The following is a 27,462-nucleotide window of genomic DNA, read 5'->3' on the forward strand; positions in this document are numbered from 1 at the left end:
ATAGCGTATCTCATTCCTCTCCCTTCGACTACCCGTGGCGCGGAGAGTCAGGGCGGCGGCTGCAGCAGCAAGGGCGGCGGTGGCGGCGGCGGCAGCTGCAGTGACATGTCCAGCATGAATCCCGAATAGTGAGTGCAGGAGAGCGCCGGTCGGCTGGGTCCGTGGGCCAGCTTGGGAAAGCTTAGAGGGGGCGAGGAGGGCGGAGGCGGGGGCCTCGGCCGGGGTGAGGTGGGGGTGATGGGGCAGGAGAGGTTGGCGGCGGGGAGTCGGGCCCCATTGTCTGGCGGAGGAGGGGTGGTCGGGGGGAGGGATCGGGTCGGAGGGGTGAGCCGCCCCGGGCCTGGACCCGATCTGGTTGGAGTCCTGGCCTGAGTGCGAGGCCGGTGCGGAGGAACAGTCTGGTAAGGGGGTTGGGGCGTCGGGGAGTCGGTGGTGGGGTCGTGGGAAGGGGTAGCTTCTCTTGGAGGCAGTGACTTTTGAAGTAGGGCCTGTTTTTAAGGGGAGGGAGGGGATGGGGTAGGAGAACTCTCCTAGAGGACACTGTTAGACCCTGCGCCCGCGGTCTGCGGAGCTGTCAGAGCCGTCGGGGTGGAAACCAGCGTTACTTGCAAATCTTGAGCTTGTTGGCTCTCTCTTCCACCCTCCGCGCCAGGTTGTAGGTAATATGGATGCTTTTCAGGATTGCGTGGGATTTAGGGGAATGGGTAGATGGTGAGAAGCGATTTAAAATTTTTAGTTCTCTTTTTTAGTTTTTTCCTGGAGTTCTTTACGAACTCAGCGGTCTCATTGCCTTCCCAAAAACCTGGGCATTTGAGAATTTTTTATTTTTTTTGAGGACACTACAGTCATTTTGCCATGTATAGGTCAAGGGAAAAACAAAACACCAGCACTAAAACCTAGGGACATCTTTGTGATATTACCAACTAAAAGGAAGACTTTGCTTTCAAGTTGAAAGAGAAACGAATGGGCCCTATGATAGATCTGTAGGGTTTGGATTACCTACTTGAATGCTTGCAGATAGGGAATGAGGTTCCATGACGTGTCATGAAAAGTTAATGTATTTCTTTTTCTTGCTTACTCAGTAAGTCACCACAGCAGATGTGACACACCTGGCACCTTTCCTGGGAACTGGTGTTCACTTTCCTTGGGAAGACTTTCTTGGGTTCTCCTTAATGGCCCTTAAAAACATCCTTCTACAGTTTGCATATTGAAATTAAGGAATAATTGAAGGAGATTTAATTGGTATTCCTCTTCAGTGTCAGAGGCTTTGAGGGAAACGGGGGAATTTTTTAAAGCAAAGATCAGTATTTGACCTAAATGTTGAGTTTATTTGCTGCTTTGGTCAGTTACTGCTGAACATTTCCCCTAAAAGATCCGCCCATGGCTTTAGCTGACTGTCATGTGTGTGTCACATGGCTCTTGCAAAATGCATTCTGACTTCAAGTTTTGTAATACTGTGGTTTGACACTGAAATGTCCCCTTTTTTTGTTCTAAATAGAAGCCATAGTATTTTATTAAAATTTTATATACCTTAAGAAGTTGAAGACAGTGTTCCAATAGGGTCAAATTTGCTGTGTTGGCAGTTTTTTATCAAGGGCTCCAAGGACAAAGTTGGTTTTGCATAGTTGGGCAGAGTTGAACTTGAGGTCCCTAATTTAGTAGTTTTCCTGGCAACAGTAAAGTACACGGATTTTCCATTTTATGGAGGTTTGTCTTCTGTTCAGGGAGTTTCTTAAATTTGCTGCATATATTTAGTACTGTAAATAGATCTTGAAGATTAGTTGGACAGAACCATGACAAATGATTTAGACTCTGAATTTGTTTCTCCTTTTGTAAAATAGGACAGTCATCTTTATTCCTGTCTGGGTAGTTGTGAGGCTCAAGTATATGTAGAACAATTTGGTAAACTGTAAGAGCACTGTAGATGGTGTACATCATTATGTGAGGCATTCCAGTAGTGCTGGGATTTAGAAATACAATCCTTACCTGCAAGGAACTTATAATGGAATATGAAAAATATATTTTATATATGTTAAATACCAGTATGTATGGTAAGTTCCAGATGTGTGGCATGGATTGGAGCCACAAGATTTTAAAAGAAGGTATGGGATTGTGGTTGGCTAGTAGGGTTTAGAAAGACCTTATAGAAAACAAACCAGTAAGGGAGTTACTAGCATTAGATTTGGAGAAACAGTGGGAGTGAGAAGGATTGTTCAAGAGGGAAGAAGAAAGGAGAATGGTTAATAAATGGCAAGGGTAGTAATTCTTAAGTAAATAGAGTGCCAAACCATTCTTTTCTTTTGAGGACTCTAGATTAATGACCTCAACAGAATCAGTCCCAGAAATCATTTGTATATTTTTATGGCCTTGAGTGTGCCTGTACCTGGGTTACTGTATTTATATTCTAGACTGTCTCTTAAGTAAAATAACCTAGGAGTTTGGAAAAGCACTAGTGAAAAGTACTAAGGTGAGAGGAGGTGGTATTTTATTACAGAAGGTCACAAAGGCAACCAGCAAGCAGATTTTTAGAAATCTGAGTTCAGCGGTTTCTTCTTTTTATCTTTAATAAAGTTTGTTACCATCATAAAAGTAGAGAAAAATTGGAAAATAGAGAAAAGAAGGAAATTCTTAGAGTTTAATCACCCAAACACAAGTCCATTTGCTTTAAAACCTTGTTCTAAACTTTAAAGTCGCATGTTTTTTTCTTAAGTTAAAACTTTTAATGGATGAATGCCTTTCATGATTCCACAGTGTTATCCTAATAGCTAACATTTATGGCCACTTATTATATGCCAGGTACAATATTGTACATTATAATACATGTATATTATAGCATACACTTTATATACTAATTTGAAATAATAGTATACTAGGTAATGTTTACAGGTGCACCCCCAAATGTTCCTTGTTTTGGTTTATCATCTACTATTTATCTTAATCCTTTTAGAAACTTTCAGAATCTGCTTTATGGGTGCTGCTGAATTTGGTACTGAAGATGTGTTCTTGACAAAAGAAAAAGTTTGGTTCTCTCAGAATGAACAGGATTTTAGATTTATATAGGTTGACATACGATTACCTGTTGGTAGCTTTATTATGGAATGCTTTTACTTTATGATCTTTAGTTGTAAGCTTTTGGTTTGGGAGTGAGGAGAATAAGAAATATGGCAATCAATGATTACATTTTAAGCTTTTTCTTTTACTACTTTCTTTGTTATTTGGCTGATTTGGGAGAAATGATGGCCCTGGGTTATCTTTATGGTAGAAATTAAGGGTAATGACTGACTCTCTTGAATTACAAATGCTACAAACAAAAACAAAATGCAACTGAAGTGGAATCTGAGCGGTGGAAAAAGTAGATGGAAAGGATCAGAGCTTTCTTTTTTTTCTGGAGATTTGAGGAAAGATTTTGATTTTCCTGAGCTAGGTGGTAAAGCAGGCAGTGATTATTTCAGCACACTGCTTAAGAAATACTTAACATTATTCTCATATCAGAAGCATTTTTCCTAATCCATTAGCTTCTAGCAGATTTTTTTTTTTAGCGTCAAGAAAATAATTTTGGCCGCTTCATCAAGGAGTGTGTTAAGAATAAAGTAGGTGTACCTATCGTGAATATACCAGTTAACTACGGTAGGAAGAACTATATGTAGTAGTCTCTGGATCGACTAGTTTAATGTAGAAAAAATTTGTTTAAAAAATTTTTTTACCTTGTTTTTAACTTTTTAAAATATCATGGTTTAAGTTTTAGTCAGTCTCTTAAACTTTGTTTTTTGTCATGGTAGACTCAAGGAACATCTGACTTTTTTTTTTTTTTTTGTCAGCACTGTGCTTTGAATAAATCTGTCTTTTAACTTAAGGGTTTAAAGGTAAAAACAAGTTAATCAGTTCTGTTATCTGTCTGACAGAGTGTAATTTCATTAACAAGTATATCATTACTGCCTTTTACATAATTTTTAGTTAGAATTTTTTTATTAGAAAAGAAGCAGAAATCAACTAAAAATTGATTTTCTTTTTGTAGGTTGCCTTGATGTCTTTTTCGTAGTGTTGATAATGGTTTGAGAAATTCAAAGAAGTTTAAAGAAGAGGTATTCTCACTACTCAGAATATGATTATTTAATGTCCGTAGAGAATCAATGTATGTAATTCTTTGGGTAATGTAAGTTACCAGTAGCTATATAGACTTTCCATCTTAAGAGTTTTGTGTGAATGGATGATCTTGAAGGATCATTGAAAGAAACTGAAATTTTGCATTTAAAATTTTCTTCTTCCTTTTCATCATAATTAGGTTAAAGTATAAGATGTTGACGGTTTCTTACATATTCAAGGTTTTTTTTTTTTGTCCTAAAGATGGAAGAGCTTCAGAATCAAGTGTTCTCTTGCCGACTGTTTAGTTGACTTTTAAAGAGAATTTTGCTTTCTGAGCAATTTCTTTAATATTTCAGTTTTTATTCTAGAAGCAATCTTAGTGATTTATCTAAGTGATTATGATTAACAAGTGCTAAGCATCTTGCTGTATTCATATTCTATCAGCAGTCCTTTGGCCATGTGTGTTTTCTCTCCTTGGCAACTTTTGATTGTACATATATGATGGTTTTACTATTTGTAGTTGTAATAGTTAAGTTTCATTTTTGATAGTTAAGAATAGCTTCCTTTTGCTAATGTTACCTACTCTTGTCTCTTTCCTAATATATAAAAACAGCGTTAAATAAAATGCTTTTTAAGATTTTGAGATTTTTAAAGGTTTGCTAAAAAATACTTTGAGTGTTTTAAGATGAAGAGAAACCGAAAATGGGTGTAGGATGCCAGTGCAGGAGATATTTTAGATGTGTAACTTACCTGCTTTTTACCACTGTTTGTCTGAACTACATTTTGGAGTTTTAGTAAGAGATTTAGGCAAAATGTCCCCCTGCTTTTGTTTTTTAATCTTACAGGGAGAGGGCAACAGTCAGACTATTCCACTGTATTCTTGTAGAAGGTGGGGCTGAGAAGAGATTGCTTCTTTGATATCTGGAATAGACTTTAGGGAAAAAACCCAAAGTCTTGGCTTTTCTTTGGAACCACCCTGTGATGTTTCAGATTATAAAAGGGTAATGGTGTAATGATATTTTGGGGAAAAAAATAATCCTGAGGCCTTAGGGAACCAGAGAACAAGTGTTTGTTGGTTTGTTTACTGACTTAAACATGTGAAGAAATAGGATACAAAGGAGAGGTAGGAAGTGAAATATTCCTTGGTACTTTTGTGACTGATGGCTCAGTTGGTCAGAACACCCCACTTTATTAAATCCAAGATTGTTGATAGGTTCCAGTTGTTTACTCTGTTCCATGTTTATAGATTCCCAATTCTGACAGGTAGTGTTACCTTTGCTCACAAAGGTGACCACTCTTTGGAAACATTATTTTCAATAATAATAGCTACTATTTAACAAGTGCTTACTCTTTGTGCCAGCTACTTGGCTAGGGTCTTTACCCAGGATATTTTCTGCAGTCTGCATCTCAAACTAGTGATCTTTACAAAGGAAATTGAGTGAATTATATAATTGACGTTTTCTAGGAACAGTGATGGATTTAACTTGTCTGAATGTATTTTCTTTGAATAACAATAGTACTTAAGTGGAATTGTTCTTTGTCCTTGCTACTCTGCCCATAGATATTTTCCAGTAACTTGATTTAGGGCAGTTATTCTTAACCCGTTTATGGTCATGTACCCTTAGGAGTATTTGATGAACCCTGTGGATCTGTTCCCTATGTGTATACGTACTCATAACACTTTGCATGAAGTTGCAAGTTGTTCACATTCCCTGAGCCTATTCATGAACCTCAAGTTAAGAATGCCTGATTTAGAAGATTGAAAACAGAAAAGAGAATGTTCACTACCAATTCTTAACCCAAGAGGGACAGAGTTTAATATTAAATCTGGTATCCTGAACTGATTAATTTCGAAATGTGAGATTTATTTGGGCGTGGCTTTGTTTTGATGACCTAGTCTGTGCTTTTCTTCTCCTTTTATTAAAATGCTTACCTGTTTGTTTCTCATTAAGTTACTAGTATATGAAGTGTTACCAAGATTCTTGAAACAAAGGCAGAGTAAGTTCACAGAACATTAGTGTTCACATTAAGAACAATGTCATCTCTGCAGTATCTTTACTACCTTAAAGTTCATATGGATGTAATTAGGATAAATGCATAGCCAAGTGTAATATGTAATATAGTCTTAATTGAATTAGATGGGATTTATAAAAATAATTAGGTAGCCAGATTTATAAAAGGATGTTTGAAGCAACTTTGTCAAATATACACTGGCTAATTATTTAGTGCTTAATTTTTGGGTTGGTGGCTGGCATCTGTCCTCATAAAGAGCAACTGGGTTCATCAGTTACTAAAGCTAATGTAGTCTGAACTCCAAAATTTACCATGCTCTTTTGAGCTGAGCTAACTTATTCTCTACTAAGACAAATGTTCTAAGTTAATTTAAGCAGTGAATTACACTTTTCTTTATATTTGGTCAGGTCTGTGTGCTAGTTCATAGGTGGTTTGATTCATTCTGATAGGTTTTATATACAAAGTAGGACTTAACACGTTTACTGACATTTTTATCATATCTGAGTATATATCACTGAGGGAATGTGGTGAGATATGAAAAAAACAGAAGAACCCCAGCATTTAGAGTTGTAAACCCTAGGTTTAAGTTCACACCACCACTTACCTCATAAAAGTCATTTATGCCTTTTGAGCCTGTTTCTTTATAACGTGATTAGTACTGCCTCAGTTCTGAGTCTCAAGAGTAAACTGTACAGTGCTATGCAGGAGTTGACACATGTATTCCAGTAAGGGATGTTAGAATATATGTAAGAATATATGTAATATATATATGCAGGTGGTTTCAATTTTAATGTTTTTCTAACACATTTAATGATTACACATTGATCTCTGACCTTGTCTATTTGAAAAATGTTTTCAATACAGATATTTAAAATCTTCCAGTGAATGTACACACATACACACACACACACACACACACACGCACACACAATTTGATTTCCCTGGAAAAAAAAGCTTGGTAAAGAAAATAGCCAGCCCTTTCTTTCTCTTTTATCAGTTAGACTATGCTAGGAGTTGAGGGGTTTTTATTTTTTAATTATAAAACACGGACTTTGCTCCCAGGTGCTTACCAGTTAAGATGACTCAAGCTCAAACAAGCATAATCAATTTAACAGTATTAGCACAAATTAAATCTTGTGATATTTTTAAAGAATAAGATGGCATAATAGTGCAAAAGACTTGGGGAAGGGGCCTAGGATTTCTATTATTAACACAAAGTTTTAGTTATTTTGCTTTAGCTGGAGAGGAACAGCACCAAGGAGGACTTTCCCGAAGCCCTGACACTGGTCTTGGGATAAGGTCAACAAATAACAATTTGAGTTCCCACCACTAGTCAGAAATTTTATGTATGTCCATTATTTCCCCTAATAGTATGAAGAAATAGTGTCCTAATTTTACAGCAATCAGAGCCAGAGAGGAGTTAAATGGCTTGCCCAGGGGCATTCAGAGGAAGCAGTAGAATTGGAATTTTAACTCAAGGGCCTGTGATTTTACAGTCCAAGTATGCTGTTTCCAGCTTAGTGTGTGTGTTTAACTTCTAGGAATTTAAAAGTAAGCCAGTTAATTAGGCGACTAGCATTTTTGTGGTCAATTATGTCTAAAATTCGTGATTGGAGAGGCCTTTTTAAAAATGTTAAGAAGGGTTTGTGAGGTATGTATTGTGAATGGCCCTTTGACTTTCTTCACATCTTGTTTTGGGTTGATATTTAAAGCTTCTCTAGGCTTGAAGTTAATTATCTTATCCATTCTCAGTTTTTCTACCCTCATGACTATTCTTGAATACTTATACTTGGGGCCTTAAAGTCATGGATGTCTTTCTGTGAGAAAAGCAAGTAAAGCAGAGAATGCCTGTCTCTTGCTGGAGAGGCAGGCACATTTGCTGCAGACCGTGTTACTGTTTCATGTGTTGCTAGACTTTGGGAGTTGTGATCATTGTACTTATAACTGTTAGCTGGTAATTTTTACACTTTTACTTTAGATTATACTGGTAAACTCCTGGGATACTTTGTCACCCATCATCTGTACTGAAACTTTGGATAAATAGCTTCAAAGTTTTTGTCTGTAGCTCTTGAGATTTTTTCATCAGGTTGCATCCTGATTTGGAGGGAGGAAGGAAAAATAATAATAATTGCCACTTATTGTGCTCCTGTACCAGACACTGTGCTAAATGCTTTAGAGGCAATATTTATAATCTTGACCAGAGCCTAATTGGGTGGTAGAGAGTGCTAATTGAACCTTTTTACAGATGAGGAAATAGAGCTTCATGGTGATAGATTAAGTACCTTACCTCAAGATCTTGTAGCTAGTATGTGATGAAGCCTGAATTCAAATACAGTTCTTTCCAGGTCTAAGACCCATGCAGGCTTTGAAAGGTAAGGAGGTATGGACACTCACAGCCCCTCCTTGGTGCGTTTTTCACTAAATATTTGCTGTTATCTACGTGGTAAGACCGTTTACTCTTTTGTCCTGTTGTATGGCTTACTACTTCTTCAGAACAACCAAAGTTTCCCTCATTTTCAGAATTCCAGCTTTGGATTTTTGGAACACTGTTTTAAACAGAGATAAAGTGGAACCTGGAAAATTAATCTATTGTCTCTAAATATTTTTTTAATGTAGTTTTAGGGGTCAGTTATGGGGAGAGTTTTTTAAAAATTGCTTGGCTATTTTCTTAAATATGGAGGAAAGACTGTTGCCCTCTCAGATTCTTGGTAATTATTTATTTTGACTAACAGGCTGCTTTTGTCCATAGCTGAAGGTTTATTTAGTTTTTTTATTAATTTAATCACAAAACTAATATGTACTCTGTAAAATTCAAATGATATAGAAGCATATGAAGTAACTAAAAGTTCTTACTTCTTTTATCCAGCCTGATGGGCAATTTTGTTGTTGTTGCCCGCACACCACATGGCATGTGGGATCTTAGTTCCCTGCCCAGAACCCACGCCCCCTGCAGTGAAAGTGCAGAATCTTAACCACTGGACCACCAGGGAAGTCCCCCGATGGTCAGTTTTGAATTGTGTTCTGTGGAGCATACTTAAAGTGAGTGAAGAAGAAAAGTAGATGTCAAGCACAATTATTGCAGCTCAGGTTTTATTAGTCATTCCATACCCCAAAGACTAATAGACTAGTGTATAGTTTAAAAGTGAATTCAAGTTTATTTGGCCACTATATCATAATATCATAACCATGATTTTGTTTTAAATTTGTTATGTTAGCTTAGTTTTAGGCTGTTTTCAAGTATGATTTTATAAAAAGATAAAAACTAAATGATTCCTATCATGCAAGTGAACTTGTTCTAAGTGAAAGAGAACGAATTTAGGCTCCATTGAACTTTTTAAAATAGCAGGCCTTTTCTAGGGTATACTTATAGCTGACAGTGTGAAATTTGTATTTTGGGGGTGCTGTTTGGATAAAAACAATTATATAGTTCTCCACTGTTTACTTTTGTCTTCCTTGGTGTGTTTCCAAAGGGTAGTTGAAACTTATATTAATGTCAGTCAGCTATCTCTTATATTCATTGACAGGTGAACTATGTCTGGTAATCCAAATTTTGTTTCATAAAAGAAGAAAAAAAGTTTATTCTTATTTAATCCAAAAAGTTGACTTCATATCTTTGTGGCTATATTGGGAATGTGCCAGTGCTGTCTGCTTACAACCTTGACCTACTTTACCTACTTAGATGTCATTTGTGTTAGGACAGGTATGCTGAAAGAACTTGTAAGGTTGTTCAGTCATTGAATAAATCATTGATTAACAATTTTTCCTCCCCTCAAATGACTTTTTTTTTTCTGGTTAGAAAAGTAATACAGTCTGACTGCAGACTATTTTTTAAAAATATAAAGAAAAGATCAAGTGTAATCGTACAATTTAGAAGTGTCCATTCTTTCCCCAAATCTTTTATGTGTGTACAAATTTTTTTTTAACAAAAATGGGTTATACTAGACAAACATAGTCTATAATCCTTTTACATAACAGTATCACGTAGTAGTCTCTTTTAAGATTATAGAATTCCGAGTAGTATTTTAGATTCAGCAACAAGCAGATTCATCTCCTACTTCATATTTTATAGATGTAGTTTGGTAACTTCATAAAAAGGAAAACATTTTACCTAAATCGAATTTTGAGTCAAAATGGGTTTTGATAACTTTTAAAAAATATTGTTTCATGCTCTCACAATAGTGGCGTTTTTTAAGGTATAGAAAATGTTAATGCTTACATGCAAAAATGGCATGGGTATCACGATTATGTTCAGATCATAAATAATGGAAATAGAGGATCTAGAGTATTGCTGAAGTAGACCAGGAGTAGACTTAAGGAGAAACTGATAGCAAAAATAATTTTTCACTTGCTACCATATTTGACATCCCACCATCCAATTGTTAAAAGGTTGAATCTGCCCCTTTCCATCGAGCCTTAATCTATGTCAGTCTTAACTGTCTTACTTTCTCACTGAATTATTTCCACTTTAAATTAATATTCTCAAAAAATACTTGTGCCTCAAAAGCGAAGTTTTTATTTTACAGAATCCAGCATGGTTTATGATTGTTGATTTAACTCGAGAAAACATAAAATATGTCTCTCATGTTTAAAAGATATCAGGGGCTAGCTTTTCAACGAGATTGTACCTATTTCACTAATGTCCTCATAGTTTGTTTTTCTAAAACATTTTTATTTTGAAATAAATTTAGATTTACAGAAGAGTTGCAAAAGTAGTACAGAGAATTCCTGTATACCCTTCACCCAGCTTCCCCTAATATTAACATCTTATATCCCATGGTACATTTATCAAAATTAAGATATTAACATTGGTAAACTATGAACTAAACTATAGACTTTTATTCCAATTTCTCCAGTTTTTCCACTAATATCATTCTTCCGTTCCAGAACCTAATCCAAGATACCATATTGTATTTAATTGTTATGTCATGTTAGCCTCCTTCAGTCTGTGAGTTTCTCAGTCTTATTTTTCATGACCTTGACAGTTTTGAAGAGTTTAGGTACTTTGTAAATTTCCCTCCGTATGCATTTGTCTGATGTTTTCTTATGATTAGACTGGGGTTATGGATTTGGAGAGAGATACCATAGAGGTGAAGCACTCTACTCATTACATCGTATCAGAAGGTACATAATATCAGTATGACTTATTGCTGGTGATGTTCACATTGATCACTTAGTAGAAATGGCATCTGTCAGGTTTCTCCAGTGTAAAATTACTATTTTTCCCTTTCTACACTCTGTTAGAAACCAGTCGTTAAGAACCCACACTCAGGGGAAGGAAACTAAGCTCCACTTCCTGGAGGGAGGAGTGTTCAAAGAATTTGTGGGCATATGTTAAAACCACTGCAGTAATAAATATTTGGGGGGGGACAAATTTTGAGGCCGTGAAAATATCCTAAGTCTCCTTGAAGTTTCACCCACTAATTTTAGCATTCATCAGTGGATCTTGCCTGCAGCAGTTAATCTACCAGTGATTTTCTATTTCTCTCATTCCTTCTACATGCATTAGTTTGAATCCTCATGTAAGGAATTGCTGTCTCTCCTCTCCTATTTATTTAGTTAATGATTTATACACTTACGGACTCATGGATATTTATTTTATTCTTTGGGTTATAATCCAGTACATGATTGTTTACTTTGTGGCTCAAATTGTTGCCTTGGCCATTGAGGTTGGTGTCTGTCCTTTTAACATGCCATGTTCCTGTAAATTTTTTTCTCTAGCATTTTGCCCAAAACGTTACTCAAGGATGGCTATAGATATTCTTTAGGTGTTTCTCACAATGAAAGAGACCTGATTAAAAACGCAAAATTAAAATGTTCTCTGATCTCTTAGCACAGTGCTTTGTAAAAGGCACAGTGTTATATTTTGGATGAATAAGTCAGTTTACCTTCACACAGATAGGTATGTTAAACATAAGAATGGGGAAAAACAGACTCCAGACTACTTATGGGGAGAAAATATGAAGTGTCGTTGTCATAGTAAATTAGACATGAAAAAAACCTGAGGAAATTCTGATTGGGAACAGTGGATAGGATTTACTAGAACTATCTGATTTAGGTGAGTGGTGATTACAGTTGTACATAAAGATTTCTCAACTGATATAATTCAGTTTTTTCACTTAAGTCAAAATGGTATTGCAGACTGAAAACTTAATCCAAATTCTTGAGAATAAAAGAAAAATACATTTGAAGTCTTACTATTTGCTAAATTATTCTTGACTCTTTGTACCAAAATTCTGATATTGAGCTTTCTAACTTTAGATTTGTATATTTCCTATCAACATTTTTACTGTGTTCTGTTTTGTAAATTATAGTTACAGAAATGTGTTTAAGTGATCTCAAATCTGAATTCTCTTGTACATCCTATGTATTAATAGTTTAGAAATAAGGTACTATAGGAGTAGGTAATTTAAAACGTTCCAGTGCAGGTAACATGCTGTTGATCACAGTCTCCTGGTGTGTGAACTCGGTAAGGAAAGAAGTTTGTTAGTTGATTTTGTTTGCCATTCTCCTCCACGTCTCTTGTCGTGTTAGTGAAGCTGATGGTTTGGGAGAGAACAAAATAGCCTTCTTTAACAGGATTCATTTTGGAACAGAGTGCTCAACTAGTTCTTCATATTATTTACAACGGCTCTGAGCCTTAAATTATCAGGAACTCATAAATTAAATAACGTTTCAAAATAATGCCATTTGTAAAATTTAAAAAGAATGATAATTGAAAAGTAATTTTTAAAAAATTGACTACTAATTTCCTTGAAATCATAATGTAACTTGTAGCACAGTTAGGAAGCATTCATGTTTTTTACAGCCTTATGGTTATTCTGAAAGAGAGAAATTGATCTTTAAGGTAATGAATGATACTATAGGCAGCATATGTGGCCCAGTGCTGTCTTTTACTGTAAAGGGGTCCAGTACCACTGATTCAGAGGATGTTTATTGAGTGTTTACTGGATGCCTGGCACTGTCCTGAGGGAAACGGGTAAATTCAGGGCATTTGTTGTATCAGAATTTTTGTTAATAAGTAAGTAATTGTAGTAGTATTGGTGGTGTGATTTTTTTTCTTGCTGACTGAAATGTAAATTCATTGCTAATGTTCAGTGTTCAGCATTCTTAAGAATTCATTTGGGCTAATTAAAGAGAAAGCTATCAGTAGTACTGAAGCGAGTCAGCACAGCAACTGTATTGACTAAAATAAAACTTGTTTGGTATTAGGTACCAGTAATTTATTAAGGGTAAATTTTTATAATCATTATCCCCACTACCCCCTATTTTCCTTAGGATCTCAAACTGGAAAGGATGTTAGTTGTTAAGTTCATCCTATGTTTCAATCAACTCTTCCTAATGACTTATTTAAAAGCTTACTTCCTTCTGTGACCTTTATTTTGCTGCTGACTAGGGCACTTTGGATTTTCAAAAAAATTATTTCCTTTAGGTATAATTAGGAACAATAAGTGTACTATGGTAACTCGGTAAAACCAGAAAGCTATGTTTTAAGTAATACATATCACTGTATAAACCTAGGTAACAGTTGATTAATATTCACAGACATAATCACTTCTAAACATCTTGCTTACATGTAAATCTGATAATTTTAATCTACATTTCATTTGCAAGTGATACTTGGGGTTCACTTCAAGTATGCAGCATTTTTTTAAAAACTAAATCACAAGGAAGAAAATAAAGAATCATGTATATCTTCTGAAAAAAAAATCTGTAAATTCTTGAAATTGCTTTAAAAGAACATACAGAATTGGTCAGAGTTGGGAAGAATCTATGAGAGATTCCTTTGGAGACCATTGGCTGACCGTCTGTTGTCTTCAGGTTCAGGAAAGAATTCCTGGGAATGTTTTGTTTTGTTTTTTAACATCTTTATTGGAGTATAATTGCTTTACAATGGTGTGTTAGTTTCTGCTGTATAACAAAGTGAATCAGCTGTACATATACATATATCCCCATATCTCCTCCCTCTTGCATCTCCCTCCCACCCTCCCTATCCCACCCCTCTAGGTGGACACAAAGCACCGAGCTGATCTCCCTGTGCTATGCAGCTGCTTCCCACTAGCTATCTGTTTTACATTTGGTAGTGTATATATGTCCGTGCCTGGGAATGGTTTTTTGAGTTAGGTTTGGCAGTGGTAAAGGTGCATAAACGTAGCCTGGCTTTCAGTGTTTTCCAAAGAATGCTTTAATACAAGCTTAGAATGTTGGTAAAGTTGTGCATTTACACAGCCTTTGCTTTTACTGCATCTCCAGTTTAAGATATTTATAATATAGACTTTCAGAAGTTAAATGATCCATTTTTTTTTAAGGGAGAGAATTCCAGGTGAATGCTAGGGAAGGATCATTAAAGCCCTTCGTTGGAGGATTGCTATGAAATAATGACTTTAGATTGGAATTTGAAGAAGAGATACGTTTCATTGGCAAGAACAATGAAAAGTTAGCTCCCTGTGTTCTAATATTGCAGAAGAGTGGGATTTTTCTAGCGTAAGCCTTGGACCCTCCAAGAATGCATATCACTTATGTTTCCTTTCAATCTTTGCTTGGAAGTGGAAGTTCAGCTTATATTAGAGATCATGGGTGGCATTGCCTATCTTATTTTTACATAATTCTGTCGTGTTCAGTGATTCATCAAAAGGGCTCCTGCTGTTTGTTGCAGTTTGGTCTTCTGTTAGGCCGTTTGGTCTTCTGTTAGGCCGTTCATGGGCTTTTCAGGAGCTGTAGTCTTCCTCAGTGAGCTGTTATTCTTGGCTATATTTTTGTTGTTGTAGAACTTAAAATACAATATGCTTTTTATTAACGTGATTTTCTTTTTCTCTTTGCAGTGATTATTTATTCAAGTTACTTCTGATTGGCGACTCTGGAGTTGGAAAGTCTTGCCTCCTTCTTAGGTTTGCAGTAAGTTGAAATCAAAATGCTTTTAAAGAAATCAATGCTGTTTATGTTTCCTAGGGAGACAAAAGATTAAACAGTTTTATTCAGAATATTAATTCTTCCAGAATTTATATATTATATATAAAGCCTCCAAGTGTACATCCCCAGTGATATCTAGACTCTTAAATAGAAGAAATGCTGTTGCTCTTCAAAGAAATTCAAGCAAAGTGTAGTTATAAAGTCAGAGTGTCTAATACTCTTCTTGGAGATCAGTGTTTCATTCCAGCATAAGTAGTGAGGTAAGGGGAAAATAATAGGTCTGTGCTGAAAGTGACTTGATGGAAAACAAATCTTCAAGTAAAACTTTAGTAGAATAAAAAGAAAAAGCGGGGTCTGGTACAAACTATTTTTGACAATGGCATAGTGTTCTATATGCTGAAATCTACAAACTGATAAGTAGCTTTCAACCTAATAAATAAAATCTACAGTCTTATTCATAGTCTTATCAACTGCCTTCAAATTTAGCATGTTTTCCTTCTCACTGTCTAGATCATTGGTTCTTAAGAGTATGCACCAGTGGGGATTATCAAGACCGTCTTGGGGTCCATGAGGTCAAAACTACTTTCCTAATAATACTAAACCATTAGTATTTACTAAGTAAGTAATTACTTAGTACTAAGGCAAAAGACATTTGCCTTTTTTCACTCTATTGATCTTTGCTCTGATGATGCAAAAGCAGTGGTGGGTAAAACTGCCGGTGCCTTATTAGCACCATGTTGAAGCAGTGCTAAGCCCCAAATTATACTCATAGTCATGGTGTTTACCTCTGTTCACTCACAGCGGGGAAAAACACCATTTTCATTTAAGAGTGTCTTTGATGAAACAGTAAAAATGATTAATTTCTTTCATACTATTTTAAATTGAGGTATAGTTGATGTACAATATTATATAAGTTTCAGGTGTACAACATAGTGATTCACAATTTTTAAAGGTTATATTCCATTTATAGTTATTATAAAATATTGGCTCTATTCCCTGTGTTGTACAGTATGTCCTTGTAGCTTTTTATTTTATATATAGTAGGTTGTACCTCTAAATCCCCTACCCCTATCTTGCTCCTCCCTCTTTCCCTCTCCCCACTGGTAACCACCAGTTTGTTCTCTATGAACAAACTGTGAGTCTATTTCTTTTTTGTTATAGTCATTAGTTTATTTTTTTAGATTGCACATATAAGTGATATCATACAGTATTTGTCTTTGTCTGACTTATTTCAGTTACAATAATACCCTCCAAGTCCATCCATGTTGTTGCAAATGGCAAAATTTTATTCTTTTTTATGCCTGAGTAGTATTCCATTGTATGTGTATGTATATGTGTATGTATACATCTTTATTCATTCAATCTGTTGATGGACACTTAGGTTGCTTCTAAAAATGATTAATTAAAAAAATCTTGATCCTCGAGTATTCTTTTTTAAATATTCTGTGTGAAGAAATGAGGAGTTTGCATAAAGTAGTTTTACTGAAGACTGGAGTATGTTGGCTGTCTCAAGGGAAAGAAAAGCACTTGTATAGTTGCTTCCATTTTGAGCTAAACTAGCTGCTTTTTTCATTGAACATTTTTTTTAACTTGAAAGAACAACTAACAAACTATAATTATGTAGAATTGAGTATTGGGTACACATTTTATCAGATGAACAGACATTATCACTTCAAGGAAAATATCTAACAGCATTTGCTGCCTGTAATAAATTCAAGCTTTTCAAAGGAAAATCAGAATTTTAGAAAACTTAAAATTCACCACTGCAAGCTTGACAGCATCTCAAATACTTAATATGACTTTTCTGATGATATAAGTGATATTAATGAATCCCATATATATATATATATATATAAAACTTCACTATATATAATAGTTAAAAAATGAGACCATGGAAGTACCAGAATAAAAGTTAGGTGGCTCTTTAATCTTATGTGAAAGTATTTTCTAACACAGAAAAAAATCAGGAAAGAAAAGATTGTTAAATTTGATTGCATTAAAATTAATGCTGAGCACATAAAAATGTTGGAAAACAAATGGTACTAGGAAAAAAATATATATGAGGAAGGGGTGATATTCTCAATATATAAAGCACACTTACACATTAATAATAAAAGGATGTTTGCCCTGATGGAAATATGAGCAAATACATAAGCGGGCAGTTCACAAAAGGAGAAATACAATTGCCAATAAATATGAAAAAAAGTTCAATTTTATTTGTATTTAAAGGACTTTAAAATTAGATATTACTTAATTTTTATTAAATTGGCAAATATTAAAAATTAATTAATTAAAATTAAGAATAATTCCTAGTATTAAATCAGCAATTCTAGGTAGGTGGGAAGAAGCTGGCCTCTTTTGAGGAAAATGGCTATAGCCTGAGGTATTTGTGCTTCAAAGAAAATCCCTTCCAGGATGCCTATTGACCTAAGTCATAGGTTTTCATACTACCTACACAGTAGAATCACCTAGGATGCATTTTGAAAATACTGATTCTCACACCCCTGAAGTAGAGACAGGCTGTGAAAGGTATGATAAATGTATAATAAGCTTTGGGAGCACAGAGGGAAGAATCTCTTAACTATTGGCTGAATAGTTGGGGAATGTTTGGACAGTCAGTATTGCCTGAGCTCAGAATTGAAAAATGAATAAAAATTGCCATGTGACCCAGGGACTGGGGAGTAGGGGGATAAAGCTTGGGAGTGGGGAGAAGGAGATACTGAGAATTTGGACAGTAGGAAGGGCGTGTGCAGTGGTTCAGAGGCATGCAAGTGAGGGTCATTTAGGGGTCTATAAGAATTCTAACAAAGTACGTGGCATGTACGAGTGCTGAATGAATGTTGATTGCATTCATTTTGTTCTCTATCCACTTTCTATAGTACCTGATGCTTATTAGACAAGTAAAAAATTTAAATTTAATGATGAGCATTTTGTCAAATTGCAGTCAATGCTTCAAGACTATCCTTTTATCCAGTGATTCTGTGTGTGCATTAATGTGAATATATGTGGAGGATAAGTCAGCATAGCTACCTCTAGCCACTTGGAACTCTCTCTGATCACATTTTGTTCTTTAGTGATCTTTGTTTCAGTCTCATGTACTCATCAGGTTCAGCATTATCAAGACTTCCCCACACTGGCTTCATTCAATCCTTTTCCCCCTTCTCTTTTTTGGAAGTGCCACAAATGCAGATCCCAAATGTGTCATTTTCCCCTTATATACTTCAATATGTATTTCTAAGAACTGGACATTTTCCTATAAAATACATTTGTTGACAACAAAATTAACTTCCCTAGTTGTCTAAGAAGTGTGGTGTTATAGTTGGTTTGATTCACGATTCACAACATGGTTCACACAGACTCATAGACATAGAGAACAGACAGTGGTTGCCAAGGGGAGGGGAGGATGGGGTGGGATGGAGTGGGAGTTTGGGGTTAGCAAACGCAAACTATTATATATAGATTGGAAAAACAACAAGGTCCTACTGTATAGCACAGGGAACTATATTCAGTTTCCTGTGATAAACCATAATGGAGAAGAATAAAAAAAAAGAATTTGTATATACATATAATTGAATCACTTTGCTGAATAGCAGAAATTAACACAACATTGTAAATCAGCTATACTTCAATTTAAAAAAAACAGGTGTAATTTTAAAAGTTTAACCTCGAGTTAAACATTGTTCTCATAAAAACTTGTACACAAATGTTCACAGCAGCATTGTTCATAATAGCCAAAATGTAGAAACCACCCAAATGTCCACGAACTGATGAATGGATAAACAAAATGTGGTATATCCACACAGGGTACTATTTTTCAGCCATGAAAAGGAATGAAGCCATTAAAAGGAATGATCCGTGCTATAATATGGCTGAACCTTGAAAAGTTTATGCTGAGTGAAAGAAGCCAAACACAAAAGGCCACATTGTATATAATTCCGTTCATGTGAAATGTCCAGAACAGGCAAATCCATGGAGACATGAAGTAGATTAGTAGTTTCGAGAGTCTAGGGGGAGAGGAAGAAATGGAGAGTGCTGCTGGGTATAGGGTGTTCTTTGGGTGATGAAAATATGTTTTGGAATTAAATAGTGCTGATGGTTGCACGACCTTCTGAATATACTAAAAACCACTGAATTGTACACTTTAAAAGGGTGAATTTCATGTATGTGAGTTATATCTGTTTAAAAAGTTGTAACTGAGAAATAAAATTGACTTCTAAAATATTTCAGGAGAGGACATGATCATAGCTTTGTGGTGAATAAGTTGGATGGGGAGGAGCAAGAGTTCCACTGATTAGAAAATTAGAAAAATATTTCATAATCATTAAAAATTTAAAACCTTTTTCTATGTGATGTATGTAAAGAATTTGCCAAGAGATGTTTGGAAAAATTAAAGAATAGCTATTGAAAAAAAATGTTTTAAGAAGAAACCATTGCTAAATAGCACTTATCTGCTTTGTAGATAAAAGTTAACTTTGTATTTTCTTATTTACTCTATTGAACATTCATTTTAATTGTTAGCTTTTTTTCCCTTCAGGATGATACATATACGGAAAGCTATATCAGCACAATTGGTGTGGATTTCAAAATAAGAACTATAGAGTTAGATGGGAAAACAATCAAACTTCAAATAGTAAGTAATTTTTGGACTAGAAATTTTTGTGGAAACTATTTTGGTAAATTTAGAGTGTATTTGTTATTAATATGTTAACAAAATTAAAGTATCTTAAGAATCATTCATCTAATGACAGTGGTAGAATAAGAATTGTTTAGATGAAAAATGATAAAAGATTACCCTTCCTCATTGAATTTTCTATTCATAAAGCAGAAATACATGTTTTTAAGTCAAACTTGGTCCTAGTTCTTTTTCTTGTGCTTTTATCAGTGTGGTCTAAGGGGTCTAAGTTGAGGTTTACCTTGTCTTACAGCAGAAGTATATTGAGCAATTTTCATATGTCTTTTATTGTGCTGAATACTATGGAACATTAGAAGAAACCTAGGAGAGGTTCTTCATATGTGGTTTAGTTGAAGAGTATTTATTAGATAGTATGTAGCAACTCTGTAGAAAAGTAGAATTTTATTGGAAGGGAACTTAGCTTTTCTTACGTATTTTACAGCTCAGAAGATGGATGCTAAGAGATTCAGTGACTTGCCTACAGTTACTAGCAGAACCAAGTGACCCATAGCTCTCTGTTTTCAATATTTTGTGTCCCTGTGCCGTCCTCACTCCCTTATCCATCCTTATATCCTCAACCCTGAATTAGAAGTAGGCAGTTGTAGTAGAAACTTAATATGGGTCTGGGTATTACCAGTGTGGACATACCTATGGTCATAAAAAAAAAAAACCTCTGGGTATCTTTTAGATATCTGGGTATCTGGGTATTAGTATGAGGTAACATAGAAAACAAGTGACTGTTCTTTATATAGAATTGATAACACCCTGAACTGGAAGGAGTTCTGAATTTGGAGTCAGAAAACTTGGATTTGTTGTCTTCATTCTGCTATTTATTAGAGAGTCATGGGTTTAACTTACTTCAGTCTTTTTCCTGAGACTCAGTTTCTTACCTCTAAAATGAGTGTGATAATGCTTGATTTACTAACTAATAAGGTAGTTGTGAGAACCAAATCTATAGCTCTGTGTATGTGTGTATGATAATGTATGTGAAAGCCCTTTGTAAACTTTTAGGCAATCAATACACAATTGTTACTGATGATACGACACACCCAGACAAGTGGATATTTGATAGGTTATTATTTTTTTATTTGTTCTCTTATGTGACTCTGATAAGGAAAAGAAAGGTACATTACAAAAGAATTGTGGATTTTGATACAAGTGAACACCCTTGATATCCCAAATTAGGACTTGCAAGGATGTAGTTATCAGAGATACCTTGAAATACTTTCAACCAATGAACAGAGTATCTTCCATATTGATTTTTCCCATTATATGTAGAGTGCCAACTTGGCACCATAAAGAATATTTCAGAAAGAAGCACCCAAGCCTGTAACTACTGATGTGAAATGATTGTGTTATGTGTGATCATTGGTCTTCATAACATTTGGGTATATATTTGTGAAACATTTATATATTGCTACTTCCTCTGGCTGGAAGGGATCTTATAGGTCACTCACTCAGTCTTCTTTCATCTTCTTTCATCTTTCCTTTCCCTATCTGGTGCCTTTTTTGGAACATTTCTGAGAAGCTCACCATTTTTCAAAGCAGCTAGTTCCATTTATAAATAACCTTTTAGTTATTAATTCTTTATTTTGAGCCAAAGCCAGTTTCCTTTAACTTCTGTCTCTTACTACTCTGCCTTTTGCAGCTGCCTGATAGAGATTAATTTCTTTTCTATTGGCAGCCTGCCATTTAGATTGATCTTACCACACCTTCTACCTCTGAAGTTGGTCATTCCTTTCTGGAAGCATGTTTTCAGAACCTTTTACAATTTGGGTTTGGGTTGCTCTTACATTTTATACATGCTGTTTATTAAAATATGATTCCTAAAATCAAATACAAAGATATAATCCAGCCAGTGTGACTACATGGGGTAAATTCTCTATTGATTCGGACTCTGAATTTCTTTTTTTTCTCTCACACTTCAGGGACTCATGCCATTTTCTCATCATTGGCCCATTCAAGGACATAAAAAGAAAACCTGCGTTTACTACATTTGCTATCTCAATAACCATTTTACCTACTAGTTTGGATCTTAAAGTTTTTGTTTTTTTTTTGTTTTTAAGTCTTATATTTTGTGACTAGGGCATTAAAAACCTAAATGCAGGATTTTACTTTTAACCCTGTTACATTTCATCTTGCCTGGTTTGAATTACCCTTCCAAGTTTTCTGGGTCTTTCAAAATGATTGGGTTTATCTATATTTTAATTATCTTTTCTGCTTTTCCTGTTCAAGTGTGCCATCTGGATCTTTATCAGAGTTGGTGAATACAGAACATTCAGCGGTGCGGGGCATGTACAGAGTGTAGTCCCATACCATGAAAGGCCTCTTTCTGTGATGGTTTATTCATTTTCGAAGCTTTATGGAAATGCATACATTACACAGACATTCAGATAGATTCAAGGTTGAAGGGATGAATGAAACACAGCCCCATAGGAGGAGATCCCATTTCAGTGGGAGAGACAAACATGGGAAAATCAGTTACCCTGTGATTATGAGGGGTAATGAGGATTATGTACATAGAGGGTGATCAGTTACAGAGGAAGGTGAAGGTACTGTTAGGATATAGAGTCAGCAGAGTTTTCAGAGTGGCAAGGAGACCTCAGAAATTTTGCTCTTTGGATGCCATTGCTTAGTCAGCTACAATTCTTTGTTAACATTTATTCAGAAACATTTTCTTCCTGTTGTTGTGCTATCTTTGTGAAAGGGGTTGGTGGGCAGAGAAGAGAAGGGAACTAACATTTTATTGAGCAGCATCTATAATCAGGCGTTGTGCTAGGCATTTTACAAGCATTAGTTCATTTAAACTTAGCAATTCTATAAAGTGAGCGGTATCTGGGATTTATAGACGAAGAAACTGTTAGGTGACTCTTCCTAGAGTTAAATAACCAGGAAGCCAAAGAAGATGTTTTGAAGTCACGTTGGCTTGGCTCCAGAGGTCATGCTTCTCCAAGGATATCCTGAAAGACTTGAGGCTCCTTACTGATAACAGTAGATCTAGATAGTCTCCTGACTCTCATAGGCTAGTACTTTGGACGAAAAAGGTAATGAAGCTATGGTGGCTTTTGTTTGTTTTAAATTAACAATTGTTAACATACTACTTTATTTGCTTCATTATTACTTCTCCCTGCCCTCCCCCCTCAGTATGTTAAATTATAGATATGATACTTTATTCCAGAAATAATTATGCATCTCTATTTTACTATGTAAAATAGACATAGTAAAACAAAACTGACACTAATGCCTTAATGTTATCTAATATCCAGTTTGTATTTAAATTTCCCCAAAATTAAAGCTTATTTTTAACAGCTCTATGTTGGCTGGGTCTTAGAAAAGGAAGTGATTTCACTGAGTGCTCCTGAACTTTTTTTTTTTTTGCCATCTAGGACTAGTGGGGATCAATGTCAAGTTCACAGATATATTCCAAAACTTTACAATTCCTTCCCACTAAAGGCTGTGGCATCTTAATCTCCACTTGTCTTAGGCGTTAAGTCCATTTTTTGTTTTTGTTTCTTTAATGGTAACCATTAAGTAACCATTCTGTTATTTCCCCATCAATCAAGATGTTACCTTTTACCGGTATTTTTTAGTGGGGTAGGTAGCTTTTCTAAACAATTTTTTTTTAAGAAACGGACATTGTCTAGGAGCAAGTTAAACAAAATTCTCATTGCCCTGGTTAAAGTCGTGGCTTTAAAAATCTGTTTTCTTGATTTTTTTTTTTTTTTTTTTTTTGGCTGCATTGGGTCTTCATTGCTGCGCGTGGGCTCTCTCTAGTTGTTGCGAGCAGAGGCTACTCTTCGTTGAGGTGCGGTGGCTTCTCTTACTGCGGAGCACGGGCTCTAGGCGCACAGGCTCAGTAGTTGTGGCACACGGGCTTAGTTGCTCCATGGCATACGGGATCTTCCCGGACTAGAACTCGAATCTGTGTCCCCTGCATTGGCAGGTGGATTCTTAACCACTGTGCCACCAGGGAGTCCCTTGATATTTTTAATAGTTTTTTTTAACCCAGAACTTTAATGTAGCAATGTTATTTGTTTCCAGTGTTGGAGCCTAAATGAAATGTGGTAAAGTGCTCTTAAAATGAATTTTATAAAAGTATTTGGAATCATCTTACCTACATTGTTTTCCCTAGGATTAAAATAATTGTTCCTGAGATGGCTAAAGTGCTATCTTGACTGGTGGTTATCTGCATTAGGTCCTTTCAGTGCTTTCCATGATGATAAATTGTGCTCGCAAGTAATTTTGTCTTATGTGTGAGAGTTGTACTGTTACAGGGGTGTTAGTAGACCAGTAGCTTTATAGTATTGGTAGCATTACTGCAAGCTAAATTAGACACTGCCTTCTTTTCTGGACCTTCGGGTATTTGGCAGTTACCCTGCAATTTAGTAGTGTGAGCACAGAGAGCTAATGTTTCTATATCAAATCCTGGTAATCCACAACTATGTAAACTAAACTGTTCTCCCTCCTCCCTCCTTTTCCCCAACTCTGTTTTAATGGAATTGTTTGGATTTCTTGATTGTTTTTTAATAGTGGGACACAGCAGGCCAAGAAAGATTTCGAACAATCACCTCCAGTTATTACAGAGGAGCCCACGGCATCATAGTTGTGTATGATGTGACAGATCAGGTAAGCTCCAGGAAAAATTGTGTTATACTGACAAAGTAGTAAGTTACTATTTGATAAATAGCAGACTATTTTACTTTGCATATAAGCCATCAGTATCATTTATATGGCAGAAAACTTTGTCCACCCCTAAGGAAGTGAATGACATAAAAAACATTTTTTCTAAACCAATGTATCTTTTAAGGATAGGTACATTGTTATTTTTCTCCCCTACATCATTTGAACACCTAATGAATGGGTCAACCAAAATTTCCTAATATTTTCCTTTAGTAAATAGGAAATTTAGTAATTGGTTTTACATTTGCTTTCAAGGGACCCAAGTTATATTTATTATCAACTAAATGACTGATCATTTTGTCAAGAGTGTGTAGGGAACTGAGATTGTTTGGCTTATGCTGTTTTTGGTGCCAAGTGTTAACAGGAGTTTGCCTGGTAATTAGACCTGTCGGAATTGCCAAAAGTAAGATTAGAGGCTTCTGCCTGTGGAGTATGTGGTTCAGAAATAGGATGAGCTCTGAGGAAGATTTTAAGAGGAGAGTGAGAAGCTAAAGGTGAGCTGTTGAAAGAAGGTAGGGGGATGTGGAGATAGTGTGAAGAATGTGGTCCGAGGGCCATAATTGATCTTTTGACCAGAAAGTTAGAAAATTTCAGGGTCCTTTTATTTTGCCCGTCAAAGAAAAGAATGAAAGATGAACTCTGAAAATTAGAATATATAATTCTTGTAGGAGATGTTAAATCTCACCTCAACTATGAAATCATAGCTAATTAGGAGATAGCTAGAATTACAGACTTTAGATTCAGCACCATTAGGAGTATTGGGTGAGTGATATCAACATGAGGAAAAAAATGTTGCTAGTTTTAAAAATCTCCAGTAATGACTTGTAATATTTAAAAATGGAAAATTTCCTCCCTTAAATATGACTATGGAAAACAAAACAAGCATCTTTACTTTGGACCCGTTTATTTAATGATTTTTGACATCTCTAGTAGTTCACATTTAGTAGGTTTATTCATAAACCAAAATTCTGTCACGTTTCAAAAACCAGGTTTCGTAGTGCATATAAATGGCATACTCCGAAACAATTGGATTTGCCTGAGCTGTAGTTTAATGCTGAGCTGTATTTCCCTCTCAGATAAGGCATTTTCATCCTCAAGGCTTCAAATTCTGTTTTCTTATTCATGTACATATGTATCATCATTTTAATGTCAGTTCACTTCTCTCCCAGCATTAGAGTTCTTCTTTTGTAGCTAGATTGTCTCACTAGCTCGTCTTAGGTCGGGAGAGATACATCTGTTTATCACTTGCTTCATTAGAACAGTTGTGTCCAGAACTGTATTATCATTCTTTAAAATGTCTTTTTAGGAGTCCTTCAATAATGTTAAACAGTGGCTGCAGGAAATAGACCGTTATGCCAGTGAAAACGTCAACAAGTTGTTGGTAGGGAACAAATGTGATCTGACCACAAAGAAAGTAGTAGACTACACAACAGCAAAGGTATGTTTAAAGTTTGATTTTCAAACTGAATTGGAAGGTGCTGAATTTGAATTATATATGGGTATGGAGTCACACAATGGCCGCAACTGCCTTAGCTTTTAAAAATACATGCGCCAGAATACTTTGACAGTAATAATTTGTGCAGTGTCTACTTGGATTCAGTAAACTTAGTCCTTCATCACTCCCCATTTCAGATGATGAAATGCACTAAGTGAAAAAGATTTTTCAATTAATTGTGCCTTATATGTTCTCTTAGGAATTTGCTGATTCCCTCGGAATTCCATTTTTGGAAACCAGTGCTAAGAATGCAACGAATGTAGAACAGTCTTTCATGACAATGGCAGCTGAGATTAAAAAGCGAATGGGTCCTGGAGCAACAGCTGGTGGTGCAGAGAAGTCCAATGTTAAAATCCAGAGCACTCCGGTCAAGCAGTCAGGTGGAGGTTGCTGCTAAAATTTGCCTCCGTCCTTTTCTCACAGCAATGAATTTGCAATCTGAACCCGTGAAAAAAACAAAATTGCCTGAATTGTACTGTATGTAGCTGCACTACAACAGATTCTTACCGTCTCCACAAAGGTCAGAGATTGTAAATGGTCAATACTGACTTTTTTTTTATTCCCTTGACTCAAGACAGCTAACTTCATTTTCAGAACTGTTTTAAACCTTTGTGTGCTGGTTTATAAAATAATGTGTGTAATCCTTGTTGCTTTCCTGATACCAGACTGTTTCCCGTGGTTGGTTAGAATATATTTTGTTTTGATGTTTATATTGGCATGTTTAGATGTCAGGTTTAGTCTTCTGAAGATGAAGTTCAGCCATTTTGTATCAAACAGCACAACCAGTGTCTGTCACTTTCCATGCATAAAGTTTAGTGAGATGTTATATGTAAGATCTGATTTGCTAGTTCTTCCTCGTAGAGTTATAAACGGAAAGATTACACTATCTGATTAATAGTTTCTTCATACTCTGCATATAATTTGTGGCTGCAGAATATTGTAATTTGTTGCACACTATGTAACAAAACAACTGAAGATATGTTTAATAAATATTGTACTTATTGGAAGTAATACCAAAATGTATGGTGATAAGTATTGTTTTAATTCTTATGGCTAAAGGGAAATAGAGCCTTGCATTATACTCAAAACAGCCATTTATTTGTGTGTGCAACCAGGGCATTGTAGACCTATCTTAGAGCAACATCCAATATGCTTTCCAGATAATATAACTAATAAATGACCTAGGGAGGCTTCTGTGCTGCATAGGGATTTAACCAAGCTTAGTGGTTCAGGGAGATGTATGCTATCTAGCCTGTTATCTCTGATCCTTCTCTAAAACCATTTGAAATGGCTTCACTGATCAACATTTTAATTCTGTGGTAGAGGTGGAAAGCAGCACACCTCTTCTAAGTGGAAGATGATTAGACTAACGTGTGCTAATATTGTTTCTTCCATGCTTGGAATCAGATGTCAGCTCTCTTATCCTCCACAACTGTGTAGATTGGAGGAGAGTTAAAGCATTGAAGTAGAAGGCAGGAAATTTACTCTTTGCCCTAATTTTAGAAATTATATCCCTTAAAATTAGCTGAAAACAGGAATGCTGGGTGGGAATGATAAATGAGAGAAATATATTTATTTCAGTCGAATTTTGCACACGTGACAATTTTGTTAG

The 27,462-nt window shown here is 35.6% G+C and overlaps 1 protein-coding gene across 1 annotated transcript; it reads left to right on the forward strand.

Annotated features, from left to right (window-relative positions):
- On the forward strand, positions 1 to 26,869 carry RAB1A (RAB1A, member RAS oncogene family). The gene is made up of 6 exons (XM_079721209.1): positions 1 to 128; positions 14,916 to 14,988; positions 19,538 to 19,633; positions 24,206 to 24,301; positions 25,662 to 25,793; positions 26,050 to 26,869. Exons 1-6 carry the CDS (start codon positions 106 to 108, stop codon positions 26,245 to 26,247), a joined length of 618 nt encoding a protein of 205 aa, XP_079577335.1. The 5' UTR covers positions 1 to 105; the 3' UTR covers positions 26,248 to 26,869.
- The last annotated feature ends 593 nt before the right edge of the window (positions 26,870 to 27,462 follow it).

This window comes from Hyperoodon ampullatus (genome assembly GCF_949752795.1).
Source record: "Hyperoodon ampullatus genome assembly, chromosome: 15".
In the NCBI taxonomy this organism is placed as follows: Eukaryota; Metazoa; Chordata; class Mammalia; order Artiodactyla; family Ziphiidae; genus Hyperoodon; species Hyperoodon ampullatus.

Bases quoted from the DNA above. Each gene is read 5' to 3' on its own strand.
- RAB1A (XM_079721209.1), top strand. From the start codon at position 106: ATGTCCAGCATGAATCCCGAATA. The intron at 19,634-24,205 runs GTAAGTAATTTT...GTTTTTTAATAG, and splicing joins AAACAATCAAACTTCAAATA to TGGGACACAGCAGGCCAAGA. The intron at 25,794-26,049 runs GTATGTTTAAAG...ATGTTCTCTTAG, and splicing joins TAGACTACACAACAGCAAAG to GAATTTGCTGATTCCCTCGG.